The 22288-nt window shown below is 44.8% G+C and overlaps 1 protein-coding gene and 1 long non-coding RNA gene across 4 annotated transcripts in view; one reads left to right on the top strand and one right to left on the bottom strand.

Annotated features, from left to right (window-relative positions):
• LOC141086642 (uncharacterized) overlaps positions 1-5578 on the top strand; it is a 56469-nt gene extending 50891 nt beyond the window's left edge. For both annotated transcript variants that reach the window (XR_012231627.1, XR_012231626.1), the window contains one exon: positions 4466-5578. This is a non-coding gene — a long non-coding RNA (uncharacterized lncRNA). The remainder of the gene's footprint in view (positions 1-4465) is intronic.
• A 4392-nt stretch (positions 5579-9970) lies between these two features.
• Positions 9971-22288, bottom strand: part of FMNL1 (formin like 1) — an 88902-nt gene continuing 76584 nt past the window's right edge. For both annotated transcript variants that reach the window (XM_073572882.1, XM_073572883.1), the window contains exons 24-26: positions 17170-17256; positions 16236-16356; positions 9971-13939 (exon numbers count right to left, since the gene is read on the bottom strand). In XM_073572882.1, the coding sequence (XP_073428983.1) occupies positions 13839-13939; positions 16236-16356; positions 17170-17256 (309 nt within the window). In that variant the 3' untranslated portion in view covers positions 9971-13838. The remainder of the gene's footprint in view (positions 13940-16235; positions 16357-17169; positions 17257-22288) is intronic.

Here is a 22288-nt window from a genome sequence, read left to right on the forward strand (position 1 = left end):
GAGAAGCAGGAAGAGAAGCTCGATGTCACAGGACCATAACTATGAAAATCGCATATGAGTGAAGTTTCCATGTGATGAGTACTGGAACCTGCAGAGCTGAATCCTGACATTGCAGCTTCTGAATTCTCACAACTAATGCACTGCACACTTTTAGGATTCTCCCTTGCCGATGTACAGTCATGTCAGCACAAGTATGTGATTTATATACTTCTGGCCACATTCCGACTAGACGTGCCCGGCCTCGCTCTGTTCATTTTCATTGGGTGAAGCCATGTCTAGTCAGCATGTGATCGTATGTATGTAAATTACCGGCATGAGAGAATCCTGACAGCGTTCAGTAAGCACTGTGAGAATTCAGAAATCTGCAGTCACATAGAATGACTGCAGACTCAGCACAAACCTGGACAACACCTTTAATGCTCCTAAAAAATAAAAACATGAGAATAAGTCGGTATCACAAATAATATTTACATCCAGGTACCTCATAGACGACGTCGTCTCTGGAGTTGTTCTCCTTTTCTTCTTCTTGTCCACACCCCATGATGAGTTTTCTCATCCACAGCCGTCTCTGCAGACTTCCATCTTCTCCGGTCTTCTGCAGCAAATCTCCACACGATCCCCTTAAATATAGAAGAGTCATTAAAATGCTCCTAAATAAAAATATCTTCAATATACTGTGGCCTCACACTATTCCCCTCCCTCCTCTAACATCCCACCTGTTCGCCATACTGTCTCCTCATACATTTACTCCCTCACTCGCTATACTGTCTGCTCACACATACCCCTGACTCCCCATACTGTGTCTGCACACATCCCATCACCCTCACTCCCCATACTGTGTCCACATACATTAACCCGCTCGCTCCCCATACTGTTTGCACCCATCCCCCATACTGTTTCCTCATACATACTCTTCATTTTATGTCCTCAAATCTCCCCACACACAATAAATCCCCCATCCCGACTCCAAATCCCCCCACACACATTAAATCCCCCATCCACACTCCAAATCCCTCACACACATTAAATAACCCCCATCCCCACTCCAAATCCCCCCACACATTAAATAATCCCCGACTCCAAATCCCCCCACATATTAAATAACCCTCATCCCCACTCCAAATCCCCCCACACATTAAATAACCCCCACTCCAAATCCCCCCACATATTAAATAACCCCCCATCCCCACTCCAAATCCCCCCACATATTAAATAACCCCCCATCCCCACTCCAAATCCCCCCACACATTAAATAACCCCCCATCCCCACTCCAAATCCCCCCACGCATTAACCCCCATCCCCACTCATTAACCCCACCCACACATTAACCCCCATCCCCACTCATTAACCCCCCACACATTAACCCCCATCCCCACTCATTAACCCCCTCGCACATTAACCCCCTCGCACATTAACCCCCATCCCCACTCATTAACCCCCAACACATTAACCCCTATCCCCACTCTAACCCCCTCACACATTAACCCCCATCCCCACACATTAACCCCCCCACAGTAACCCCCATCCCCACTCATTAACCCCCATCCCCACCCATTAACCCCCCACTTAATAACCCTCATCCTCACTCATTAACCCCCATCCCCACTCATTAACCCCCTTCCCCACATTAGCCCCCAAACTCATTAACCCCCTTCCCCACATTAACCCCCATAATGTCCTCAGGTTTCCCCCTCCTTCCCCCATATGTTCCTCATCTTTCTCCACCACACCACATGAATATGTCTGCACCCTGGCCTTGCTCCGAGTCCTCACACACTGTCCTCATTAAATTTACTCCCCCTGCTCCCTCCCTATCCATTCCATGAGACTCTGCAGCCATCCCCCAATCTTCCCTTGCACAGTCGGTGGTGTCTTCAGCTCCATTACCCGTCTGGAGCACTTACCGCACCAACCGCAACGCTGCCTCTCTGCCTGAGTCTTTGCCTCTGAAGAGCCGGCGTGTAAGGTCAGCAGCGTGATCATGTGACCTGATCACGCTGCTGGCGCATGCTGAAGTGCCGGCGGCGGTGAGGCGCCGCTGCGCTGCTCTCCAAGTGCGTCAGACAGTGTATGTACTAGCGTCTGAAGATGCTAGTTCACAGACGCCCAGCACTTTCTCTGCGCCAGCTGTCAGTTTGACAGCCGGCTCAGAGAACGGGAGAATCTGAGTGTGGGGGCGGCAGAATGCCGCTGACAGGGAGTCTCCTTCTTGGACCGCCGCATCAGCCAGCCCGATGGCGCCCCCTGTCGGCTGCACCCGGGGCAAATGCCCGGCTTCCCCCCCCGGATACGCCCCTGAAGAACCCTTTCCTATTTAAATGTCAGAATCACCTTTCTTCCACCCATAATGAGTGCTCCCTGGTCCTTAGTATGGTCTTTGGAAGCAAATAGAGAAATAATAAAACATAACTTTTAATAGTATATGTAAAAAATCTACCAAAAGATAAAGTGAAGTTAAAAAACACTGAATCTTTTTCCACAGACTATAACACAGAGTGTCTGTATATATTTCCACACCAGATCACCCAGAGTATATACATGTGACTTATTCTATATCCAAAAGTAGAAAAAACTGGATAGACAGATTTACTATATAAAAGACAATGTAAATAACAACCATAGTCTAATCATGAATGGTTACCTTACCTGGGGCACAAACAGCCCCTACCCTGTTTAGGTTTACACAAGGATTTTACCCATTCATGTGCAAGGAGGAGACATCAGGAAAAAAAAATAAATCCATAAACACTCTGAGTAAAAGAAAGATCTCCTCCTGGACGTCCCATTGTGTCTGGCATGGGGGGGCTATGCGACCCAGCCTGCAAATTCATTGAATACTACTTACATCCGCAGGTTGAGACGCTGCCCTCCTATGTCAGGGACACTAATGATGTCCTCAGGAGATTGGATGGCCTGTTTGTGGATGCGGACATGATTTTGGTTACAGCAGATGTCGAATCGCTTTACACCAGTATTCGACACGTAGATGGATTGAGGGCTTCCAGATTCTTCCTGGAAACGAGTAATTTAGATCCGGACATGCGTGAGTTGGTCTTGGAGCTATTGGAGTTCGTTCTTACCCACAACTTCTTTACTTTTAAGGACAGATATTTTCTACAGAGACAGGGCACCGCGATGGGGGCGGCTTGTGCGCCATCCTACGCTAATCTTTTCTTGGGTTATTGGGAGAGGGAGATTTTCTCGGATGGCGCACTGGCCGCTCCCCAGATTGCGGGATGGTTCAGATACATTGATGACGTTCTATTTGTCTGGCAAGGCCCTGTCTCTGAGTTACATGACTTTGTGGGGGTTCTGAACCAGAATAGCTTCAATATCCATCTCACGTATGCTTTTCACCACCATCAAATTACATTTCTTGATGTTATGATAAAAGTACAGGATGATGGTTTAATTCACACCGATCTGTATAGAAAGGAGACTTCTGTGAATGCCCTTCTGCATGCATCCTCGTCACATCCGCATTCCACGATCAGGTCTATTCCAGTTGGACAATTTTTACGTGCAAGGAGGATTTGCTCAACTGATGCCTTATTTGAGGCTCAGGCGGTGGACCTTGGGGAAAGATTTGCCCAAAGAGGCTACAGTGGTAAAAGCATTAGGAGAGGTTATTGGCGGGCCAAAAGATCTTCTAGGGTTGATCTCTTGGGAAACAGGTGGAAAAAATCCAAACCTAAAATGGATGGAGAAGTAAGATTTATTTCAACATACAATCACAAATGGGACCTGATGAGATCTATCTTGAACCGACATTGGGCGGTTCTGAGAACTGACCCAATTTTACGTGAGTGCCTTTCTGAACACCCCCTTATGACTGCGCGGAGGTGTAATACCCTCAAGAACATGCTAGTGAGGAGTCACTATACCACCAAAAGTATAGACTTCTTTCAGGCCGGCACACCCAGGAATGGATTTTTTCCATGTGGAGTGTGCCTAGCATGTAGGAATCTTCGGAGAGCATTATCATTCACTTCATCGGATGGCCGTCGTGAATTCAAAATTAGAGGTTACATCACGTGTAGTACCACATATGTGGTCTATTATGCAGTTTGCCCGTGTGGGCTAATATATGTTGGATTAACTACACGCGAACTACGCGTTCGCATAAGAGAACATGTTAGAGATATAATGGCGGCACGTGAAGTGGAGGATATTAATGCTCTCAAACCTATTCCGAGACACTTTCGGTTGAAACATAAATGTGATCCGAGTGGACTCCAAGCTTGGGGTATTGACAGGATCCGTGCGGGAATAAGGGGGGGTGACACCAAACGTGTGTTAGCTCAAAGGGAATGCCGGTGGATCACAGTTCTTGATACCATCACACCGGCTGGACTCAATGAGCAGTTGAGTTTTAGCTCATATCTGTAATTTTTGTGTTGTGACATGGTTTTGTTTTTATTATATATGTTTGTATGTTCACTGTATTGGTTTGTTTCCCTTTAGTCATCTCTAAAGGAACACCGTAATTTCTAGGACGTTTAGTGGGGAAGATCTGGAGGGACCCTTGGTGTTATATCCTGGCTCAAGAACATCATATCAAGTTTGGCTTATGGGACTATTTTTATTTAACAAGAAAAAGAAGAAAAAAGATGAATAATAAAAAGAAAGAAAAAAAGATAAATATTTTTATTCACGTTGGTGTATCATTTTATATATGTCACATGTATTATGTGTGCACTCTTTTTGAAGCATTTCATATGTACCATTTTTCCTGTGTATATAAAAGGAATACATAGCTGATAGTATAATCACATTTATATGTGCACCTTTTTTGAAGTATTTCACATGTACCATCTCTCCTTTATATATAAAAGGAATACATAGTTGATGGTATAATCACATTAATGTCCATTGTTATGGGATTATATATTTTATATATATTTTTATTTTTCACTATTATTAATGATATAGTTGTTATGAGCTAGTGCTCATTAATCTTTTGGATTCATTTATATATATATCCACTTTGTGTAATCTGTTATATCTAGAACCCATTTCCCTTTCTTGGATGTATCACCTAGAGAGTTGGCTCCAGTGCGCATGTCTGCGGTGTGTGCCCATGGAGCATTGCTGAGGCGCATCAGTGGCGTCTGCGGGTCAGTGACGTCATAGCGACGTCGTCTGAGACGCGGCGCCGCGCTGTCGCCGGTGGTGATGCAGCTTCCGGGGCAGGACACCGGACACACGCGCCGCTTGATTGGAGCACCTGGTAACAGGATATATAACTCGGCCCCTCACACAACACAGTACGGCACCTTGAAAAAGAGGCGAAACGCGCGTCGGTGGTGGCGCTGCTTGTGGTCCTTGGCTAAGTTTAGTATGGGTAAGCACTATGGCTTGGGATAGTGATTTTTTCAGGATGCGCACCTGTTAGGATCTCTTTTACCTTTATATCCCTCAAATATGGCCCATATTTGTTACAGGCACTAAGCACTTTATTTTGTTAATTTCTTAGGACTAACAAGCAGCAGATACTTATCTGATCCTTTATGTATATTCTGTCATTTATGTAACTGTCAGTATTATATGTTTAATAAACTTTGCTCATTATTTTTATGTGATTGGACTTGTACTCCCTGTTTTTTCCTGTTTAATATGTTATGCGGGAGTGTCCATTTCCCATTGAGACGACACTATACAGTGGGCGACTCTACTGGGATTTACATTTGGTTCCGTATGGTTTTGTTTTATAAACACTGGCACACCAGCCTGACTAAAGAACTGAGGCTGGCTCCAAGGTTTGCTGAGCAGAGATGGAAAAGATCCCATTCCAACGAGCACTTCATCACATTCACAGTCCCTCACTACTTTCAAGTACACGCTGCAGCAAAACAAACATACTTCTCATCTCTTATATCCTCCGTCTCACAAACCTACACAGCTATTCAACACTTTAAATTCTCTCCTCCATCCCCTAGAGTCTCCTCTCTCTCCTCTCATCTCAGCTGAAGACTATGCCTCATTCTTCAAGCAGAAGATTGACAACATCAGGCTAAGCTTTTGCCTAAAGTCCCCACAGCCCCTCATTATAACTTCTCAGCCCGCGTCTTCAAAAACCAGCTTCTCCGCCATTACAAAAGATCCACTTTACTCTCCAAGTCACTCGCCACCTGTGAATTTGAACTAATCTCGTCCTACCTCATCCCAAACCTCATCAGTGTCTTCATCCCAACCCTAACCCATCTCTTGAACCTGTCACTAACAACTGGTGAGTTCTCATCAAGCTTCAAACATGCCTCAAAAACACACTTTTTGTCAAAAAGACCACCCTTGACTCATCCTCTGTCTAGCTATCGCCCCATATCACTTCTACCCTATGCCTCAAAACTACTTGAACAATACATCCATTTTGAATTGTCCTACCACCTCTCCTCCCGCTCTCTCTTCGACTGCTTACAATCTGGATTCCAACCGTACTATTCCACTGAAACTGTCCTGACTAAAGTGACGAATGACCTACTAATTGCCAAATCCAAACACATTACTCTGTCATCTGCCTTTGACACAGTGGAACATTCCCTCTTACTACAGATTCTCTCATCTCTTGGCATCACAAACTTGGCCCTATTTGGATGTCCTCATACCTAACAGACCGGACATTCAGTGTCCTGTCTCCCACTCACACATCACCTCCTCATCATCTAGACCCCTATCTGTCGGTGTTCCCCAAGGTTCAGTTCTAGGACTCCTGCTCTTTTCCATATACACCTTCGGCCTGGGACAGCTCATAGAGTTCCAATGCTTTCAGTATCACCTCTATGCTGATGACACACAGATCTACCTCTCTGGACACGATATCACCTCCTTACTAAACAAAGCTACAATGTCATTCATCTTTCTTCTCTGTTAGATTTCTAAAACTTAACATAGATAAAACAGAATTAATTATCTTTCCACCATCTCACTCACCCACCCTCCCTTCCCCAACAGACCTATCCAGCAATATCAATGGCTTCCCACTCTCCCCAGTCCCGCAAGCTCGATGCCTTGTGGTAACCTGTGACTCTGATTCTCTCCTTCAAACCACACATTCCTCAACCGAAAATCAGCAAAAACACACCCTCATCATCTCCTGCCTTGATTACTGCAACCTTCTGCTTTGTGGCCTCCTCTCTTGCACTTTACACCCATCAAATCTATCCTAAACTTCGCTGCCCAACTAATCCACCTTTTCCTCAGCACCTCCTCTGTCAATCCCTTCACTGGCTCTCAAGTGCCAGAGACTCCAGTTCAAATCCCTAACCTCCCATCCCCTACCTGTCTCCTCCGTACATCAATGACCTAGTCTCCTGGTACATATAAGTACCTGCACGCAACCTCCGATCCTCACAAGATCTCTTCTACTCACATCCTATCTCCTCTTCCCAAAATCGCATACAAGTTTTCATTCGTGCATCACCCCTACTCTGGAACTTTCTTCCCCAACGTAATAGGGTCTCATCTACCATAGAATCCTTCAAAAGGAACCTGAAGTCCTATCTCTTCTGACAAGAGACAACCTACAGTAACCCTCTTTCCACCATATCGCTGCACGACCACCTCTACCTTCACCTACTGTATCCTCACCCATCCCCTGTAGACTGTGACTGTGAGCCCTCGTGGGCAGGGTCGTCTCTCCTCATGTAACCAGTCGGTGACACGTTTTGTTCAAGACTATTGCACTTATTTTTTATTATTTATACCTCTTTTCACATGTATATCTCCATGGAATAAATGGAGATATAATAATAAATAGTCTGAAGTTTAATTCTGTTGTTAAATTCCTTATGAAAAGAAGCCTAGAGAAATCCAAGGAGACTTCTATTCTCTAATTATTATGGGTGATGTAACATGAGTTCACCCCTGTGATCTGGAAACCAAACAAATCCATGGAATGGAAGCACAAGGGATCACCAACTGAAATTTCATGTCCAGCAGTCAGCTGGAATAATCATGGCAACAGTCTTTTGGGATACGGAAGCGTTTAATAGAATTCATACAGACCCATAAGGACATGACATTGACCTTGGACCTCATGCACACAGCAGCCCTCTATGTACAGAGCTTACGTGGCTACTTTAGTATAGAGCTGTACAGTGTGTCGGTCGATCTGTGTTTAACCCTTGGATTTAATGCTGATATTATTTCCATACACACAATCTGATGGATTCATCTGGAATCCAAGAAAACAAATCATACAAAATCAGGGGCATTGAAATGCACAAGCTGGTCATTTAACTGTGGAAGTCCTAGGCGGGGGATAAGAGCATCATCATGAGTAGGGAGTAGGGATTCTAACTTTGTCATTGATTTGGAATATTTCATTCATTTTTGTAAGCACTTCAATGATTTATAAAGTGCTTCTCACTAAATTAGAATATCAAAAAGTTAATTTATTTCAGCTGTTCAATACAAAAAGTGAAAATCCTATATTATATAGAGTCATTGCAAACAGAGTGATCTATTTCAAGTGTTTATTTCTGTTAATGTTGAGGATTATGGCTTACAGTCAAAGAAAACCCAAAAGTCATTATCTTAGTAAATTAGAATACGGTTTCAGTAAGTTCCACAATCATGGGGAATACTGCTGACTTGACAGATGTTCAAAAGGCAGTCATTGACACACTCCACAACGAGGGTAAGTCACAAAAGGTCATTGCTAAAAAAGCTGGCTGTTCACAGAGTGCATATTAGTGGAAAGTTGAGTTGAAGAAAAACGTGTAGTGGAAAAAGGTGCACAAGCAACAGAGATAACCGCAGCCTTCAAAGGATTGTTAAAGGTAATCTGTCACCTATTTTTAGCCCTATAAGCTGCCGTCACCATCATCAGGGCTTATCTACAGCATTCTGTAATGCTGTAGATAAGCCCCCGATGTAACCTGAAAGATAAAAAAAAAACAAGTTAGATTATACTCACCGGGGGGGCGCAGTCGGGTGCGGTGGGTGTCGCGGTCCAGTCCGGCGCCTCCCATCTTCTAGCGATGATGTCCTCCTTCTTACTTCTGCCGCAGCTCCTGCGCAGGCGTTCTATATCTGCCCTGTTGAGGGCAGAGCAGAGTACTGCAGTGCGCAGGAACCGGGAAAGGTCAGAGGTCCGGCACGTGCGCACTGCAGTACTTTACTCTGCCCTCAACAGTCAAAGTCAGCGCAGCCATCTACCAGGAAATTTTAGACTACTTCATGCTTCCCTCTGCCGACAAGCTTTTTTGAGATGGAAATTTCGTTCTCGAGCAGGACTTCAAGTACCAATTCCTGGATTATAAACAACAGTATCACTGTGCTTGATTGGCCAGCAAACTCGCCTGACCTTAACCCCATAGAAAATCTATGGGGCATTGTCAAGAGGAAGATGAGAGACACCAGACCCAACAATGCAGATGAGCTGAAGGCTGCTATCAAAGCAACCTGGGCTTCCATAACACCTCAGCAGTGCTACAGGCTGATCACCTCCATGCCACGCCGCTTTGATACAGTAACTGATGCAAAAGGAGCCCCGACCAAGTATTGAGTGCATTTACTGAACATATATTTCAGTAGGCCAACATTTCAGATTTTAAAATTATTTTTCAAGCTGGTGTTCTAAAGTATTCTAATTTACTGAGATAATGACTTGGGTTTTCATTTGCTGTAAGACATAGTCATCAACATTAACAGAAATAAACACTTGAAATACATCACTCTGTCTGTAATGACTCTATAATATATGATTTTCACTTTTTGTATTGAAAAACTGAAATAAATTAACTTTTTTAGTGAGAAGCACTTGCATATCTAATATGATATGTGTAACGCAGTGAGCGGCCTCTGTATGATTTATGCCTCGCCGCCTTTGATAGACTAACAGCATAATTTCAGGCTCCTGTGATCTACCGCCCACACCTTCCTGGCTTCTATAAATGATGTCATCATATAAAAGTGGAAAAAAAATTTCCTTCCTTCCTGATATCATGTTCACAGCAAGAGCATAAAAATATTGCATTGGTTTTATTCAGAATTTTTTGTTTTTGCATTTTTCTTATTGTATTAATATACAGAGTAATACAAAAATGATATAAACCCCCACACTGATATACAGGGAGAATGACAAATTGATGTTCTAAGCCCAAGCGCAATGTCAATGCGTAATGTAATCCATGGTATATAATAGAACTGTACAAGGTATTTTTGGTATAATAAGCTACATAGATCTAATCCAGTTGTGGCAAAACTACAACTAACATGCTTTGAATTTTACTTTTGCAACCGCTAGAGAGCTGCAGCTTGGAGATGGCTTCTGCAGGCCTACAGCTGTAGACGGCAGAGGTTTGCAGGCTGCATAAAATGTCATCAATGCCTAATTACCAAGTGTCCAAATCTGATGGTTTTTATATTAGTAGCATGCAATATACAGAATGCTCCACATTGTGATTAACCACAGGATTAATCTCCTTGACGGCAGAACCTAAGATAAAACAAAATGAGCAAGTAAGTAAATAATAGTACATGTAAATACCATGGGGTACTTAGTTAACATTATTTTAATCCAAAAAGCGTAAAATCCATCCCACCACGACAAGGTGTACTCAATTATTTGCTCATTTTTGTTTTATCTTTGTTTCCATTTGTTAAATGACCACAGTGTGACCGTGCTCCTACATGTTGCATTTATACCAATGTATGCTCTGGGTCCATTTATTTAGGTTTTGATTTAGTTTTTCTACTATGTGCAAAAAGATGTGTGGCTCCCCTGTTTTGGGCTATTAATTCTGCTTATCTTGCTTTTCATGGGTAGGTGTCTGAACAGTCAAGACCCAAGTCCTACTCTGCCCTTTTCTAATTTGACGTCTGCTGACACATAGTGAGTTTTTCTCATGGTGCTAGTGGGGGATTTCGCCGAGGTCACAGCAGTTCAGCCCAGCAGGAAATGCAGCCTTAGTGACTGGAGGTAACCTCGATGATGTCACCGCCGATCACGGACGCTGTGCTCGCAGCAGTTCAGTCAACAGTGGTTATCAGCCTGGACGGTTGCATCTTGGCACCATCCATGTTGAAAACTGTTTTTCCCCCAGACATGGATTACGGCGTGCCACAGAACGGCCGACAGCTGAGGGATATGGTTGTTTTTTATTTTTGTTTTATTACAGGAAAACGAGGGCTTCAGTGGAATAGGCGTGAGTAGGTCTGTGTTTATTATTTTTAAACAAAAAAGTGAAATGGTGTTTAGCCTTATTTCTAATTAAGGACTTTTGTCTTGATGTGTCTTTAATTACCATCTGACTATAGGATTAGTAATGGATAGGTGTCTCATCGACACCTCTCCATTACTAAGCTGTGGGCTTGATGTCATCAGACAATACAAAGGTGACATCAATCCCCACAAATATTAACCCACTTGCCACCGCTACAGGGCAAGTGGGAAGAGCTGGGCAAAGTGCCAGAATTGGCGCATCTAATAAATCTGCCTTTTCCGGGCAGCTGTGGGCTGCTATTTTTAGGCTTGGGGGGGGGGGGGGGGAGTCAATATCAATGGCCCCTTACCAGACTGAGAATATCACCCCCAGCTGTCTGCTTTAGCAAGGCTGATTGTCAAAACTGGGGGGTACGCCACACCGTTTTTTTAAATAATTTAGAAAAACAGCATGGGGACTCTTCTATTATTGATAACCAGCCTTGTTGAAGCTGACAGTTAAGGGTTGCCCCCAGCTGTGAGTTTTACCTGGCTGGTTATCAAAAATAGAGGGGAATCCACGCCGTTTTTTAAAAAATTCTTTTTATTTATTTAAAGCACAGGTGCCAGCTAATGAATACACCAATCAGCAGCTCCTGCTCTCACTATTATGAGCAGTAGTGCCATCTACTGACACCAGTGACCGGAGGTAAACTTTATACCTCCGATCACAGCTGCGCGCTCACGCTGTCTTGACAGCGTGGGATCCGCAGCTCTCTGATCGGCGGGGATGATTTCACAGCCAATCAGAAGCACTGTTTGCCACGCTGCCATGCCCATGACAGCGCGACAAACACCCGGTGTTCGGGCAGCCGAACACGAACAATAACACGGACTTCCTGGTGAAATTCGTGCTCGGTATGGACGCTGAACTTTACTGTTCGGGTTTGCCTATCTCTACTGCTGACACATAGTGAGGTGAACTACTTAGGTACTGTCTCTATTGGATACACCTTGTCGTGGTGGGATGGCTTTTACTTTTTTTTAAGTCCCATGTGTTATTTAGATGTAGTATTATTATTTATTTAATTACTACGGGGTATTTGATAATTGTTGGTTTTTATTTTAGATTCTGCTAATATACTTGGCAGCATCTCTCATTTGTAGCCTGACTGGCTAATGTGAATATGCCACAGCACTGTGATGGCTGTCTGCTGACCCATAATATCATGGTGCCATGCCTTCAATAGACCAGAATGTTGTTGTTTTTCTCTACTAGAACTATTTCTTTATGTATCTTGAGTTTAGACTTTATTTTCCATATTTCATCACTGTCTGTGAACCAAAATCAGGAGTGGATCCAAAACACATAAGCAATGGAGGTGTGAATGTTTCATATATACTTTCCTTATGTAGGACTCACTCCTGATTTTGACTAATAAGTACTGATGAAAAATACTGACCACATGCTGACATGCCAATAAGACTGGTGGAAGTGAAGTTAGTTATTGGTTTGGTGGAGTCAGTTATCTTACTTAGGCCTCATTCAGACATATGTGTTGTATACATTTTTATCGCGGCTAGAATACGTACTCATTATAGTCTATGGTGCTATTCATGTGTCCATGCAAAAATTATAGAGACAAGTTTGTGCACTTGCATTGAGTGAGGCCAGACAACTCCTTTAACACAAAATCAATTTTATGATGATGGTCCGTTTAAGATGTTAACCCTTTAACTTGCTGACTGCAGCCACCATTAGACTATGCTGACGGCATACTGTTAAACTGTATACATAATATCACAGCATACAATGTGCTCCCTGTAGTGGTGACTGCAGGATGTGTGTTTTTGTCACTACAAGGGAGTTTAACAGCAGTCATGGACATTGTGCAAGGAGTGAGCAACCTGTTAATCTCTGCAGCCTATAGTCAAAAGCTAATATGTATAACATCTCCAAAATAGTGGGGCGCAATGAATGCCACATGAGTCAATGTGCTATATATACAGAATAGGGTACATACAATACTGCATGAAATGTAAAGTCGCTTGTCCTATTTACACTAGGGTACAGTACATAATAAAAAGGCCACGGGAAGATGTGTAAACTGGAATATCATGTGATTGGGGTTATCATGACACATTGGATGGCTTATTCCAAATGTACTTCATATTTTCCCCCACAATAAAGTAATTTCCCACCATACAGGACCCCTGTGCCAACCCATTTCTTGTGGATTGGATTAGCAATCTATGAAGATTGGTCGCAGTTTCTGGCTGAGGATAGCTACTGCTTTTCCTGAGTGCCTGAATAGAGTAAAGATATTTTTTTTCCACACTCTTTCTATAAAAGTGATTATTTCTGGAAGTTTTACATTAAACGTCAGGAAATTGCCTTTATGATCTGGAAGCCCCATTAACATCAATGTGAGTTATAAAGGGATGCACAGGTTAATCATTTTGTGCTTGATCCTATTCTTTGTCCCTCGTCAGATCAGCCACTCCACTTTGACAGAATAGATTTGACTTATATTTAGTATTGAGTCCTTTGTCGTCTTCCAGATCAGGGTTTGTGAAATAGGATTTTGGCTTTTTTAAATACTTTTGGGAAAGTCTACACCAAACTCATCTGGTGGGAACTGGAAAGGGACCCCTGCTGCAGAAAATCCATATATTCCCCTGTCCTAGGCCTTAGACTGGTACGTCTGTAGTGGTCACTGCCGCTCCACTGTTCGGCTTCTTCCCACTTCTCCTGGAAATATCTGTTCTTCTATATGGCTGGTTCCTCAGATCTGATGGGAAGGAAAATGGTGAAGAACAACATGAAAATTCTGGACGGTTTTAAATGGCTAAAAATATACTCAGAATGCCCAATTCATTATTTGCAATTTTTTATTTTTAAGTCACTTTGCTTTTGTCGGCTTGTGGTATTCGCTGACTGTTTTTGTGACAAATTATTCAAAATGGTGCACAAATATTAGGCTTAGGCCAGGGTCACACTTGCGAGTGTAATGCGAGAAACTCTCATCAATACCAGCACCTTGGACCAGAGTGTGCGGCTGCATAGAAATACATGCACTGCACACTCCGGTCCCGAGTGCCGGCGGCAGTGACGGGTATTAATGCGAGAGACTCGCATTACACACGCAAGTGTGACCCCGGACCTTAGTGTGATAACTGAAAACGAAAAGTTTGCAAGTGTAGAGTCCATGGGCTCAGTTCATCACGACCGCCAAGTCACGTCTGTCTTGATGAGGAGATGTGCCGGAGTCAGACGCCCCGGATTCATAAAAAGGTGCATGAACCCTGAACTCCCAGATTACGTCTTTTATATGGGGGAAGACCAGGCCTAAACTCAAGCTATCCACTCTGCAAAGACCTAAAAAGGGGGGTGGGGCAGCGTTACTGGATTTTTTTCTGTATTATCTGGCTGGACAGGCCAGAGCTATAAGTAAGTGGATGCCCGGTAATCACCTCCCTAATTCTGAAGATGATCTGCTTCATGCTGCATGAGCTAATTGCCCGCTAGGTTTTTTTTGAATCGGGAAAAATAAATGTCCCTCGTCTGTTACCCATACTTCGCCTGGCACGATCAGTATGGAAACAGATTAAAAGGGTGATTGAATTTGGGGATATTAGAGCTGAAATGCCCCTATGGAATAATGGTTACCTTCCGGCATTACTTGAACACCCATCCACCGAATTCTGGACTCAATACAATGTTCTTACGATAGGTGATCTACATGATCATGGAACTCTGATATCTTTTGAACAATTATAGGTTAAATGCAATGTCCCGAGATCCCAATTCTTCCATTATTTTTAATTTAAGGTCAGCCTTTCATTCACACATGAGATGTGTAGGTGTAGACAATGCTATTTTTCTTTACTCTTGATAGGAATTCTTAAATCACAGGGTCCCCAGTGTCTCCTCTCTGTATACATACATGCTGTCAGTAGGGACAGGATCCACCATAGATTCGGTTAAAGGGAAATGGGAAAGGCTCATCCCTGATGTACAGAGAGAGGAGTGGGAGGAAATTTTGGAGTCTCCAATTAGGGTATCTCCGTCTGTTAACAACAGGATGATACAATTATATATTATAAACCAATCATATTTGACTCCGACTCGACTCTTTAAGATGGGCCGATACCAATCATCGGAATGTTTGAGATGCCATTCAGTAGATGCAGACTTTATCCACATGATCTGGCAGTGTCCTATCATTGCACAATATTGGAAGGAGGTGACATCATTATTAACATCCCTGGTACAAGTTCCTGCTCCCCTTGAGCCACTGGTCTGTTTGTTTGGGGTATGGGATGAGGAGACATGAGGGCAATATACTGGGATTTTCTTACGGGAGACACTGTTTATGGCACGAAAGGTACTGGCACTACGGTGGATGGGAGGCTCATCTCCCTCTATTGGGATCTGGATCAATTTAGTGAACTCGATTGTCCCATATGAGCGCACGCTATATCAAAATAGAGGATGCCCGGATAAATTTGAGAAGATTTGGGAGGGGTGGAACTCCTCTTACCTTACTTTGTAGAGTGGAGATGTCACATAATAAATAGTTAAGTGTGTGGAATTAGGCTGCGAAATAGTTGTTGTTTTTGTAGATATAGGTACGGTTCGGAAATTAGATAGGTTTCATCACTTGAGTAATAACATAAAGACCAGTGTGATTTAATTGACATTATGTTTTATTCTGTATGCACATTTTGCTTTGCATTTAATGTCATGTGAAACATATATATTTTATACAGTATTTAACATCATGTACAAGTATGTATGCTGTATACCCTGTTTATGGTTTAATAAACGAATTTAAAAAGAAAAGGCGCATGAACCAGGAGCGTCGGACAAGAGGTGTGCGCCTCGCCACAAATCCTACTCCAAACCCTACTGGAATATTTGTAGCGTAACAAAAACACACACACACACACACACACACACACACACACACACACACACACACACACACACACACACACACACACACACACACACACACACACACACACACACACACACACACCCTATGGTCTGTGACCTAGTAATGACGTCCCAAATAACTTCACCTGTTATGATGTCTTCTATAGCCCAGTTTTCCTCATACACTCTCGGCTCTTTCGTCTGCAGCTTCTTATTCAACTCTGCCATCAGATTGATCTGTGGTTTTAAGGATTTAGTTGGTGGAGACTGAAATCCAAAAAAATACACGTTAAGAATTTTTATCCTAAAAAGGTAGTCATACAACAAGATTCTATGGAATGAAAAACTTTTCTCACCTTATAGCTGTTTCCATTGCTATAAAACGTTTGTCAGCTCTGCTAGATATGGGCGATGAGCATATTGCCCATATGTAGCAGATTTACTCTCACAGCAATGTGCCTGCAACAACCATAGAGGTCTCTATGAAACGTCTGGTTGTCCAGGCAACGCGTCGCCGACCTCCGATCATGTGGCGGGGGGCAGCGATGAGCTCACTTCCGACCCAGCGTCCGGAATCATTAGTTAAATGCCCGCTGTCAGCAGGATTTAACTAGTTAATTTAACTAGTTAATAGGTGCGGGCGGATGGCGATTCCGCTCGCGCCTATTTCGGGCACATGTCAGCTGTTCATAACAGTTGACATGTCGCAGCTTTGAGGTGGGCTCACCACCAGAGCCCACCTCAAAGCAGGGGATCGTTACCGATGACGTACTATTCAGTCATCGGTAAGGAAGGGGTTAAGGACTTAATACCTTGCTAACCACACTGGCTCAGTTGTTAGCACTGTTGGTTTGCAGTGCTGGTGTCCTAGATTCAAATTCTACTAAGGCCAACATCTGCAGGGAGTTTGTATGTTCTCCCCGGGTTTGCGTGGGTTTCCTCCGGGTACTCCCGTTTCCTCCCACACTCCAAAGACATACTGATAGGAAATCTAGATTGTGAGCCCCAGTGGTCCAGTTGTGACAGAATATGATGGAGATATAATGGCAAGCATAATAAATAACTTCTCCAATTACATACCGTGGTTGGTTTTTCTGGAGTCGGAGTCTTTTCTTCAGTAATTGCGGCGTCCTGCTTCTTCCACATTTCCAGATCCTGCTCAGCTTGCTAATAGAGAAGTAATGGGAAAATCAAATGAGATAATATGCATCGTCTGTTCAATGTGCAGCGCCATGATAAAAAAAAAAAAGGGCAAATTCCCAAGTGAGCGAGAAATTTTACATTGATGTGTGTGTATATATATATATATATATATATATATTATACAATTACAGTGGGTATGGAAAGTATTCAGACCCCTTTACATTTTTCACTCTGTTTCATTGCAGGCATTTGATAAATTCAAAAAAGTTCAATTTTTTTTTCTCATTAATGTACACTCTGCACCCCTTGTAGACTGAAAAAAAAACAAATGTAGACATTTTTGTAAATTTATTAAAAAAGAAAAACTGAAATATCACATAAGTATTCAGACCCTTTGCTCAGTATTGAGTAGAAGCACCATTTTGAACTAGTACAGCCATGAGTCTTCTTGGGAATGATGCAACAAGTTTTTCACATCTGGATTCGGGGATCCTCTGCCATTCTTCCTTGCAGATCCTCCAGTTCCATCAGGTTGGATGGTGAAGATTGGTGGACAGCCACTTTGAAGTCTCTCCAGAGATGATCAGTTGGGTTTAGGTCAGGGCACTGAGGAGAGGCTTCAGTCAGGCTACTCTGCCATAAAAGTGTAACAAGGTGGCAAGTGGTCGTGGGCGAGACCACCAAGGCACACTCAGTCCACACCACGGCCCCTTGCATATGAATAGACAGTTCTTGTCCCTGCCCCAGGTCACAGTGGGTTACCTCAGACAGATGGCTTCTCTCCATGCTGGAACGGATGCACCATACGTCACACTCTTTAGGGCCTAACAGTGGCAACTGTTTTTAATAAAGGTGATGTAGACTAACAGATACAATCCCTGAGCTGTCCCTAGTCACAGGTGTTGCTCCTTCAGCAAACGGCTTCAGAGCACAGGCAGCAACTCCCAGATAAATCCCAAGAGCTGCAAGTCTCTTATGGGGCACGCACTCAGTCCTGGTGCCCATTGCCCGATATTCCCCTGGCAGCTCTGTCCCCTCCAGGGGTATGGCAAGCTCCCAACAGGGGAGCACATTCTGCCATGGGCCAGCCTGCCTGGGCACTGAACTTCAGACAGGGACTTCCTTTCTCCTTGGAGGCTGCTGAGCCAGCCCCCTAAATTAACTTCTTACTATCCCGAAGCTGACTAACACATACATTACATTGGTACAACATTAAGACATTACAAACACAGCACATGAACATCAACAATACATTAATGCATAACCCTCAGTCGGGGCACCGAATGGGAGGACACATACAGGGAAGGACAGAGGGAGAAGCCAAGGGTCCCCGTTACCTCCTTACACTCCTCCCCCCCTAAAACATGGTAGTTCCTGACCGTGACAGCACCTGCAGGGTTAAGACGGCAATTATTAAAACATTAATAACAGTATAGAGTCTCAGTCTCTCTAAAAAGTGGGTCCGCCTGACCCTGGTCCCCTTGCTCCAGGGACCGGTAAAACAGTCATCCTGGCCCGATGGCCAACTTATCATACTGTCTTGACCCGGCTCGGTCCTCGGGTCCTCCTGATCAAGCTCTCCCCCTCTCCCCTTTGACCAGATCACAGGCTAGCATCAAATGGGTGTGCTTTGCTTAACAGGGGGCTAGTCCAAGGTAAAATGGGGATACAGTTCTGGGTTAAGAGAATACAGTCCTTGCAACAGCCGCACGCAGTCAGTTAACCCTCATAGGGTTTTCAGGCCTGTGATCCAGCAAGGACTGCGCAAACAAACTTGGAGGAGGGGGAAAAACAAACTCACACAGTCCTTACTTTGTGACCGTGATGGCCATTCCTGACACCTCAGTCCCTTGTCATCATACAGGGCTCACTGCCCTCTCAGGGATGCGGAACAGCCCATTAATACTTTCCTTAAGTGCAACCGGTGCTACTCAAACATTGTTCTTAAAGGGGCCACGTCACAATATACAGACTCTGATTACTGTAATGGGCCGCATGCGGACCCTGCACTACAATATATCTATGGAATGAGGATCCGCTGGAGGAGGAGTCACCACTATTTCTCTGTCTCCGTGGCCCCTCCAGCTTCCAGCTCTGATACTACACCTGGGGCCGCCTCACTCAGTCCAGGCGCTGCTTTCTCCTGCTTAGCTGCAGGACCTGCGACCGCAGAAATCGGCGATCACCATGTGGGGTCCCCGGCGGCAGGTCGTCCTCCTGCATTGGAGGCCATCTGTACAGTCGCCACATATGGCCCTCGGGGTCCCTGCTCCTTAATGAAGGTGACATGATCCCATTGTTGAAGGGGACCTCTGGAGAAAACTGACCCAGCATTCACATAAATCTTTTCTCCAGTGTTGGCCTCCTGGATGAAACCATATCCTCTTGCCAGTTCGAAGTGTCGGACCACTCTGCTGGTCATCCGGTCAGCTACAACTCTCCCTCTGGGGCTCTGCAGTTCCTTAACGATGCGGCGCTCTCGACGCTTCTTTTCCCGGATTACACGCTGGATCCACTGAGCATCACCTGCAGTGGGCACCTGGGGCTCCTCCACGTACGCGCTGCTGGGACCGGACAGGACAGGTGCGGACCGGGAGGGCACAGATGTCGTCAGTACCAGGGATGATGGTGGTGCAACCGGGGATGACGGCAAGGCCACAGGAGGTGCAGAGGCAGCAGCCAAGAGCGGTACATAGTTCGGACGGAAACTTCCTACTCACCACCGCTGCGTCCGGTGACAGTCCTCTTGTGCGGCTGCGGGAGCCAGTGATTGCAGCCATGACGATCCCCCTCAGTGCAGCTTCTAATGTCCTTTGAGCTCTTGCGGTTCCGGCTACTTCAGTTCCGCGGATTCCATTTTCTCAACTGGCTGCTTGTCCGGTCACTGGAATGGGTGCCATTCTTCCAGCTCCTCCGACCATCAGGCCTCAAAGTGCAGGCTCGTCTCTGATCGGGCCACGAATTGCCTCCAGTCCTGGACGCCAATGCCGCAGCGGAATGATGTGCTGCACCTCTCCATCACTTCCAGCAATGGCGTCTCATCCATTAACAGGTAGTCACTCTATGCCAGACCCCTCCCATTCGTGGGTGGGGTCACTTCCTGCTGCTCCACTTGTTTCTCCAGATTATGCTGCGGTGGCGGGATCTCTTCACCTCTTCACCGGCACCCATTTTGGGGGGGCATCCATCACAACAGGGTGCGGCCTTCTTTCCTTTGGAGCCAAATCTCTTGCATGATGCCTACGAAAGGCGGCAACCTCCATTTTCGCGCCACGACTTCTGTCTTGTCAGTGTTTAGCGCCATTTCACACACTGTCAGCCGCCATCTTTAACTCTTTCACGCCGGTCAACAATTCACAAATCTCAGGAACCTTTTACAATCAGTCTCAGGGTTGCAGGGCTGCTGGGGTCCATCCTGCCAATTACGCCAAATGTAACAAGGTGGCACAGGGAGGTAGTTGTGGATGAGTCCACCAAGGCACAATCAGTCTACATCCCGGCCCCCTGCACATGAATAGAGAGTTCTTGTCCCAGCCCCAGGTTACAGAGGGTTACCTCAGACAGACGGCTTCTCACCATGCTGGAACGGATGCACCACATGTCACAATCTTTAGGGCCCAACAGTGGCAACTGCTTTTTAGGGTGTGTGCCCACGTAGCGTTTTTTAAGCCTTTCTGCAGCGCTTTTAGACAAGCATTTCTGCTGCAGAAGCGCTTAAGAAAAGCATCCAATTGATTTTTAATGAAAAATGCATATGTTGTGCCAATGGTGCGTTTTTAACCGCAGCTGAAACGCTTAGCGATTAAAAACGCATGTTCATTAATTTTGCGGAATCGCATGCGATTCCGCATACCATCAATTATATTGGCAAAAACGCTTAGGAAAACGCATGCAAAAACGCTTGACAGACGCTTACAAAAGCGCGTCAAAAAACGCATGCGGTTTCCTGGGAGCAGGGTGTGCGATTCTGCTCCGGTTTATTCTGCATGAGAATCGCTACGTGGGCACATAGCCTTAATAAAGGTGATGTAGAGTAACAGACACAATCTCTGAGCTTTCCCTAGTCACAGGTGTTGCTCCTTCAGCAAACGGCTGCAGCAGCACTGGCAGCAACTCCCAGATATATCCCAGGAGCTGCAAATCTCTTGTGAGGCACTCATTCAGTCCTGGTGCCCGCTACCCGATAGTCCCCTGGTAGCTCCGTCCCCTCCAGGGATATGGCAAGCTCCCAACAGGGGAGCACGTCCTGCCACAGGCCAGTCTGCCTGGGCACTGAATTTCAGACAGGGACTTCCTGTCTCCTTGGAGGCTGCTGAGCCAGCCCCCTAAATTAACTCCTTACTATCCCCCTAAGCTGACTTACACATACATTACAATGGTACAACATTAAGACATTACAAACTCAGCACATGAACATCAACAATAGATTAATACATAACCCTCCGTTGGGGCACCGCATGGGAGGACACATACAAGGAAGGAGAGAGTGAGCAGTCGAGGGTCCCCACCACCTCCTTACAAAGGCCCGACTGGTGGAGAGCTGCAGTGATAGTTGACTTTGTGGAACTTTCTCCCATCTCCCTACTGCATCTGTGGAGCTCAGCCACAGTGATCTTGTGGTTCTTCTTTACCTCTCTCACCAAGGCTCTTCTCCCACGATTACTCAGTTTGGCTGGATGGCCAGGTCTTGGATGACTTCTGGTGGTCCCAAACTTTTTCCATTTAAGGATTATGGAGGTCACTGTGCTCTTAGGAACATTGAGTACTGCAGAATTTCTTTTGCAACCTTGGCCAGATGTGTGCCTTGCCACAATTCTGTTTCTGAGCTCTTTGGCCAGTTCCTTTGACCTCATGATTCTCATTTGGTCTCACATGCACTGTGAGCTGTGAGGTCTTATATAGACTGGTGTGTGCCTTTACAAATCAAGTCCTATTAGTTTAATTAAACACAGCTAGACTCCAATGAAGGAGTAGAACCATCTCAAGGAGGATCACAAGCAAATGGACAGCATGTGACTTAAATATGAGTGTTTGAGAAAAGGGTCTGAATACTTAT

Source organism: Dendrobates tinctorius, unplaced genomic scaffold (assembly GCF_039654945.1).
Source record: "Dendrobates tinctorius isolate UK_male_01 unplaced genomic scaffold, ASM3965494v1 ptg000032l, whole genome shotgun sequence".
Lineage (NCBI taxonomy): Eukaryota > Metazoa > Chordata > Amphibia > Anura > Dendrobatidae > Dendrobates > Dendrobates tinctorius.